The 7,271-nt window shown below is 51.5% G+C and overlaps 4 protein-coding genes and 1 pseudogene across 4 annotated transcripts; all 5 read right to left on the reverse strand.

Moving 5' to 3' along the window:
* Positions 1–1,468: 1,468 nt before the first annotated feature.
* LOC148816442 (histone H2B 1/2-like) lies at positions 1,469–1,894 on the reverse strand. The gene has a single exon (XM_088940057.1). The coding sequence runs from the start codon at positions 1,892–1,894 to the stop codon at positions 1,520–1,522; it is 375 nt and encodes a 124-aa protein (XP_088796183.1). The 3' UTR covers positions 1,469–1,519.
* A 785-nt stretch (positions 1,895–2,679) lies between these two features.
* LOC148816443 (histone H4) lies at positions 2,680–3,023 on the reverse strand. The gene has a single exon (XM_088940060.1). It carries the CDS (start codon positions 3,011–3,013, stop codon positions 2,702–2,704), a length of 312 nt encoding a protein of 103 aa, XP_088796186.1. The 5' UTR covers positions 3,014–3,023; the 3' UTR covers positions 2,680–2,701.
* A 1,029-nt stretch (positions 3,024–4,052) lies between these two features.
* On the reverse strand, positions 4,053–4,463 carry LOC148816444 (histone H3). The gene has a single exon (XM_088940051.1). It carries the CDS (start codon positions 4,461–4,463, stop codon positions 4,053–4,055), a length of 411 nt encoding a protein of 136 aa, XP_088796177.1.
* A 623-nt stretch (positions 4,464–5,086) lies between these two features.
* On the reverse strand, positions 5,087–5,474 carry LOC148816445 (histone H2A). Its single transcript, XM_088940056.1, has one exon. The coding sequence runs from the start codon at positions 5,472–5,474 to the stop codon at positions 5,088–5,090; it is 387 nt and encodes a 128-aa protein (XP_088796182.1). The 3' UTR covers position 5,087.
* A 516-nt stretch (positions 5,475–5,990) lies between these two features.
* On the reverse strand, positions 5,991–6,971 carry LOC148816446 (histone H1 pseudogene; annotated as a pseudogene).
* Positions 6,972–7,271: the final 300 nt, after the last annotated feature.

Raw genomic sequence — 7,271 nt, forward strand, 5'->3', positions numbered from 1 at the left:
AAACGACACACAACTCCTTAACAGCAAAACAAACCCTTGAAATATCTTCCGTTTAGAACGGTTACAATCCATATAATGACACCGCTCTTTTCTCGAACAGCGGAACTGTATTTCTCTCCCTGCGCCCTCGGCGGCACTTCAGACACATCTTAAAACCAGCAAGTAAATTAGCAAATTAAATACAGTCCTTCAACCTCTGCGCTGTTTACTATCGGTTAATGACGCGACACTAAGAGCTATTAAACAGCCAGCAGAAACAATTATTTAACTCACCCGAGATGCACAGTTTAAATCGTGCATTTCTGTGGACTGCTGCTCTTATTTTAAAGACAATCGCTTTGTTTTCCAGGCTAACGTGCCCTGTTGTGGATGTTTCCTCTCAGCGCCGCGATCACGAGTCCGTCCCTCCTGCTCCCTCTGCTGGACACTCGTGGTCTCTGCGCCCAGGAGCTCTGCCCTGCCTGAGCTGTAACCTGACAATCGGGGAGACTTTTCCATCGGACCGGTAACTGCTTCTAAATCAAAGGAGCTGCTTTTTCTCTGTCAGTCCCAGACAGGATTTTGGTATGTAATTATTTCAACTGAAATTCTATTCAAACGCTTTGCAGAGCCTTCACTACACAGTGTCAGTTTGACGTCTATCTGTTATTGTATCATTGTCCTCTATGTTCAAGATTAGTATGATCCAGAAAGTTCAATATCCTGCATTTTCAGAACAGACTTCAGTTTAGGATAAACAGCAACTTAAAAAATAAAAAATAAGACACAATGTCTCCAATCAACAAGAACTGAAATAATTGTTTCAGCTCAGAAATCGAGGGGTTGTTTCCATGCAGGTTGGACTGCTTAAAAACGCCGACACGTATCTCCATTTCGATGCAGTTTAAACACCTAAATGTTGAAACGGAAACGAAGAACAGAAAAGTGAAACTTGCGAGCGGACCCGGGTGAGACACGAGGGCCACCGGCAGCACGAGCCGCCTCCTCCGACTCGTGCAGCAGCAGAAACTGCACGTTAACCTCTTCCCTGCCGGAGAGCTCGGAGGCACGAACTGCACTCATGTTAGTTACTCCCGGTCAAATAACCATGACAAACCACACTTCTTCAGAATGCATCTTATATTCTAGATACACAACGACCTTCAGAGAGCCTGAAGGGACATATTTCCCATGAACGGATTAAGTATAATCCATATAAAATCAGATACCATCAAGATCTAATGAAAGCATTCAGCTGTTTAGTGTCGGATTTCATAACTAGATAACCCGGTCTGACGAAACTGATCCACAGATGAAAAGGTGTTTGTCTGCAGAGGAGCGCGGCTCCAACACGCTGCAGTATTCCGGCTCACATAATAACTAGACTGCTCAATTAAGATAAAATAAATCGGCTTATTAAAAACATAACAGGCCCAAAACCAGAAACGTACACAAGAACGATCGTTGCTCTTTTACAGACTCTGTGGGCGGCTCTTAAAAGAGCCTTTGGGTTCGCTGATCGGGGACGGGCGGGCCGGGTTTACTTGGAGCTGGTGTACTTGGTGACGGCCTTGGTGCCCTCGGACACGGCGTGCTTGGCCAGCTCTCCGGGCAGCAGCAGGCGCACGGCGGTCTGGATCTCCCGGGAGGTGATGGTGGAGCGCTTGTTGTAGTGCGCCAGGCGGGAGGCCTCGCCGGCGATGCGCTCGAAGATGTCGCTGACGAACGAGTTCATGATGCCCATGGCCTTCGACGAGATGCCGGTGTCCGGGTGCACCTGCTTCAGCACCTTGTACACATAGATGGCGTAGCTCTCCTTCCTGGTCTTTCTGCGCTTCTTGCCGCCCTTCGCGGCCGTCTTGGTCACGGCTTTCTTGGAGCCCTTCTTGGGAGCGGATTTCGCTGGTTCAGGCATCTTCAAAAACAAGACTCACTGCACACACAGTAATGAAGCTCACGCCTCCTACAGTCCCATATTTATAACAGCCGCATGCAAATCAGCTCGCTCAGCTAAGAAGCCGGCTCATTGGTCAGCGAGAGAGCTGCTCTCCTATTGGCTGCGCTCTGCGCCAATGAAATTCAAGCGGCTGAGCGCCCGGGCCGCTCGCTCTGACTCCAGGCGCCTCTCTCTCCCCTCCGCCCGCGCACACAGGAACAAAGGGCCGTGTGATCCGTTTAGCACTACGTGCAGATTTTCTGAAATCCGACTCTCATTCCGCTTATGTCTCCTACCCTACTAAACAATGTGCTTGAAGTGAACTGTGCAATTTGTCCAACTCCAAGTCCAAAGCACAGTTTTGGAGATATTCTAGACAACTTTTAGCTGTCTGTGGGGGCGGGGAGTTAGAAACGGCCAGTTTCGGCTTTCTTTAAAGCGCAAGTAAAAAATAATAATGATCTATTTAGAAACTGAACGGCATTCTGTACTCGTGACCAAATTGCAATTTCCCACGATTTTGAAAGCATTTCCTTTCTTGAACCTGGCTGCGTTTATGCGTGCAGTGCAGAGCGCCCGGTCTGTGAATCAGTTGCTTTACATTTCTTTTAGTAGTTACCAATTAAAGCACTTTTTTAACCTTTCGGGTATATACTTTTGGTTTAGAAAGCCATTCTACAATCACATTTTAGACTTTAGCTCTCTTCTGAGAAGGTGGGTGGCTCTTAAAAGAGCCTTTGGGTTGATACGTCGGGGTCCGGTCCGGCAGTGCAGCTCCGCTCCTGTTCAGCCTCCGAAGCCGTACAGGGTGCGGCCCTGGCGCTTCAGCGCGTACACCACGTCCATGGCGGTGACGGTCTTCCTCTTGGCGTGCTCGGTGTAGGTGACGGCGTCGCGGATGACGTTCTCCAGGAACACCTTCAGCACCCCGCGGGTCTCCTCGTAGATCAGCCCGGAGATCCGCTTCACTCCCCCACGGCGAGCCAGGCGGCGGATGGCGGGCTTGGTGATTCCCTGGATGTTGTCGCGGAGAACCTTGCGGTGACGCTTAGCGCCTCCTTTCCCGAGTCCCTTTCCGCCTTTGCCTCTTCCAGACATCTTCAAGTTATCAGCTGTGAACACGACACACACTGCTGGGCTGCAGCCGCGGCGCTTCTCTTTTCAAGCCTGAGAGCGGACCTGCTTGAGACCAGAACCGCACTGACTCCGCCTCCTCTCCGACCGCAGCAGCAGCCCAGACTGCACATGAACCCCTTCCCTGCCGTGAGCTCTCTCCCACAGCAGCGCTGCAGAGGACAGACCTCGAGTATTCAATGTTCATGTTGATGCGACCCGCGGTGCTGTAATATTCTCGTGTAGATTTAGATCTAATTCCGCGCACAACACAAAAACACAGAATTCGGAATGGAAAATGTAGTGTACTACTGTGTATGAGGGTCATGAATAGCTGACATAAAGCATTCATCGTTGAGGAAGTACATATTTCGTTCTCCACCCCTTTTGTATCATTGAATAAACAATCCAGCTGTTAAAAAGTCCAAAAATGTTTTATATAAGGACATCTTTTATAACGCTTAAAAGGAAATGTTCCACCTAAAGTAAATGTCTGTATAAACGTTCTTAAATCATGTCATTGAAATCTGTCAGGTGTACCGTCTGAGGTTCGTGGCTAGCTAGCAGTGGTCCTCACAGATCTGTACTGCAGTATAAATAAGCGCATCTTCTGGAGTGAAATAAAGATCGACGGAGGGACCAGTCAGCATGCTGTTGCTTAATTGTGAACAGACACCGAATTCTGAAAATAAACAGTAGTGTAAGTGGTTTAATGTCAGTCGTTCTTGTATCATTAAAATAAGCTCATGCATTTAAACACTTTCAAATTTAGATATGAAGGCTGAAAAATAAGAGGTAGAGCAAAAGGGGTGATGTGTGTCGGTGGGTAACTGCAGCAGTGTAGTCGTGCGCGAAAGGGCTTTTACACGAGGGGCTAGAAAACCGCTTCTCAGTACGGATTTCACTGATCAGCTGTGTCTCATACAGAATATAATGGAAATATTTAACCCTCTCGAGTGTTGTGGTGGCTCTTAAAAGAGCCTTTGTGTTCAAGGGGAAAGATCCTGCAGCGGGCGGTCCGTGTCTAAGCGCGCTCCCCGCGGATGCGGCGGGCCAGCTGGATGTCTTTGGGCATGATGGTCACCCTCTTGGCGTGGATGGCGCACAGGTTGGTGTCCTCGAAGAGCCCCACCAGGTAAGCCTCGCTGGCCTCCTGCAGAGCCATGACGGCGGAGCTCTGGAAGCGCAGGTCGGTCTTGAAGTCCTGGGCGATCTCTCTCACCAGGCGCTGGAAAGGCAGCTTGCGGATCAGCAGCTCGGTGGACTTCTGGTAGCGGCGGATCTCCCGCAGAGCCACGGTGCCGGGCCTGTAGCGGTGGGGCTTCTTCACGCCGCCGGTGGCGGGGGCGCTCTTGCGGGCAGCCTTGGTGGCCAGCTGCTTCCTGGGCGCCTTGCCGCCGGTGGACTTGCGAGCGGTCTGCTTGGTTCTCGCCATCTTCCTTGCTGCTCTTCACAATCAGCACTGTAGTGAGAGATGCTGCCGGCACTCGGGTTTATATGCGCAGGCAGCCCCGTCCTGATTGGTTGAAACGCACAGAGGGGGAGGAGGGTGTAACTCTCTGATTGGACGGTTTGAAACCGAGCGCGCAGCTCCTACACTCCTCGCGGGTTTAACGGCTCCAGGTCTCTCGGTTTACTAAGAGACACAAAGATCAGGCGCTTTCATCACTAGAGAACAGTCATGGGCAGGACTTCTGAGTAATTTAATACTCTTAATGATGTAGGACCGTAATTTAATTCCATACAGCTATTAAACTGATATTACTGGTACAACGTCAACTCTAATACGATTCAGTGTAAAAGGGCAATTCTGTGACTCGGGAGGTGAGCGTTATATTGAAGGACCTAGATTTCCGTTTAACTTGACACTTCGGGTAAAAATGTTACAAACCAACGGATCGATTATTTATTCGGTTACTAATTATAAATAAGAATCTACAACCGAATAAACAGAAATGTATATAAAAATAAAAACAGAAATCGCTCTTTTCAAGAGGCTGTGGGTGGCTCTTAGAAGAGCCTTTGTGTTCGGGGTCAGTCGGGGTCTCTGCCGGGCTGTTTACTTGCTCTTGACCGGCTTCTCGGTCTTCTTGGGCAGCAGCACCGCCTGGATGTTGGGCAGCACGCCGCCCTGCGCGATGGTCACGCCGCCCAGCAGCTTGTTCAGCTCCTCGTCGTTGCGGACGGCGAGCTGCAGGTGCCGGGGGATGATGCGGGTCTTCTTGTTGTCCCGGGCGGCGTTGCCAGCCAGCTCCAGGATCTCGGCGGTCAGGTACTCCAGCACCGCGGCCAGATACACCGGGGCTCCGGCGCCGACCCGCTCGGCATAGTTTCCCTTGCGCAGCAGCCGGTGGACACGGCCCACAGGAAACTGCAGTCCGGCCCTGGAAGAGCGAGTCTTGGCCTTGGCTCTGGCCTTACCACCGGTCTTTCCTCTGCCGCTCATCTTGCTCTTCTCAGCTTCTCAACGAAAACAGTCAATGACAAGAGCTCCGCGGCCGCCCCGCTTATGAAGACTCGCGACTACATTCGATTGGTTCAACCGAATCTATATTTCTAGCCAATCAGAGACCAGCTGCTGCCTTCCCCCGCCCTCAGTCTCAACCAATCAACAGGCAGGACTGAAACCAGGAGTTTCTCTTTGTTTCTTTTGTGATTCTCAGTCCTTAGGCGAAGGTTCCGGAACGGTGCCTTTACACGAAACCTCAAGTGTATTTAAGCAAAAACTCCCCTAAGAATCTGGATCACTCGCCTGCCAGCACAACCTGAAAAAAAATGCCCACTGTCGCTATTAGTGACCAATTCGTCACGTCACGCTTTATCAAATGTCCGCTTTAGCCGAGAGACTAGAAGTCAAGAATTACAAGTCTCACACTTCAGTGTAAACCCACGTGCGATATTACATTTCATCTCAACTACAGTCACTGTCAGTGTAGAGATGCAAGGAGTCACAACACGGTTAGTTGAAGATTAGAAAGTTTATTTCTGAACGAAAAGGCCTTATAATTTTACAACACGTCCTCTATGCAACCAGTATTTACAATATTTACATTTGTGCAGTATTTTACCCAGTTCGGCTCAATATCGCAGTTCATGATCGTTATTAGAATAAAACATTTAACCACTAAATCGAAACCCCCCATCGTGTAAAATAACTATTTCTCCCCCCTATCGAGCGAACCGGCGCTTTCAGGCGGTGAAAAGGGAAAGTCTGCGCTCTCTCTCGGAAGGGCTGGTGGCTCTTAGAAGAGCCTTTGGGTTTGTAGGAAATTAACTCGGGGGTCGATCGCTCACTTCTTCTTGGGAGCCGCTTTCTTAGCTTTGGCCGTCTTGGGTTTGGCCACCTTGGGCTTCGCTGCCTTGGCTTTCTTCGGGCTCTTTGCCTTCTTAGGCGCCGCGGGCTTCTTGGCCTTCTTGGGGCTCTTGGTCGCCTTCTTGGCCGCTGCGGGCTTCGCGGCTTTCTTGGGCGACTTCTTGGCGGCCGCCGGCTTCTTGGGCGCCGCCTTCTTGGGCTTCTTGGCGGCCGCTGGCTTCTTAGCCGCTGCGGGTTTCTTGGCCGCCGGCTTCTTGGCTTTGGCGGCGGCGGCGGCTTTCTTCACGGGCTTGGTCTTGGTCTCCGCCTGCTTCTTGTTGAGCTTGAAGGAGCCCGAGGCGCCGGTGCCCTTGGTCTGCACCAGGGTGCCCTTGGTCACCAGGCTCTTGATGGCCAGCTTGACGCGGGAGTTGTTCTTCTCCACGTCGTAGTCGCAGGCCGCCAGGGACTTCTTCAGGGCGGCCAGGGACACGCCGCTGCGCTCCTTGGAGGCGGACACGGCCTTCAGGATGAGCTCTCCCACGCTGGGGCCCGCTTTCTTGGGCTTGGCGGCGCTCTTCTTCTTGGGCGCCTTGGCCGGCGCGGCGGCGGGGGCCGGAGCGACTTCTTCTGCCATCGCTGCGTCTCTGTCTGCTGTCGGACTGTCTGCGGCTCCGCGCGCAGGCGGGACTTCAAGGCCGCATGAGAACCGTGGAGACTCAACCGCTGCTGCTGCAGCTCCGCTCCGCACAGCCCGCTCGCACTTGTGTTTTCTCCGCGCACAAAACTGCCCCGTAATCCTCACAGATACACCGAAACGAGTACAAAAGATGCAAAATGCAGAGGAAACCCCCTGGTCTTTAATATGCAGTTGACTTACAGCTGTTTCTGTTCGGTAATTTTGACAGAATTGCTCAAACTCCAACAACAGAGCTCACGAAAGGCGGTGCT

This window comes from Atractosteus spatula, chromosome 22 (assembly GCF_055471065.1).
Source record: "Atractosteus spatula isolate fAtrSpa1 chromosome 22, fAtrSpa1.hap1, whole genome shotgun sequence".
NCBI classification, from domain to species: Eukaryota; Metazoa; Chordata; class Actinopteri; order Semionotiformes; family Lepisosteidae; genus Atractosteus; species Atractosteus spatula.

Coding starts and splice junctions, on each gene's coding strand:
- LOC148816442 (XM_088940057.1), bottom strand. CDS start 1,894: ATGCCTGAACCAGCGAAATCCGCTCCCAAGAAGGGCTCCAAGAAAGCC.
- LOC148816443 (XM_088940060.1), bottom strand. CDS start 3,013: ATGTCTGGAAGAGGCAAAGGCGGAAAGGGACTCGGGAAAGGAGGCGCT.
- LOC148816444 (XM_088940051.1), bottom strand. CDS start 4,463: ATGGCGAGAACCAAGCAGACCGCTCGCAAGTCCACCGGCGGCAAGGCG.
- LOC148816445 (XM_088940056.1), bottom strand. CDS start 5,474: ATGAGCGGCAGAGGAAAGACCGGTGGTAAGGCCAGAGCCAAGGCCAAG.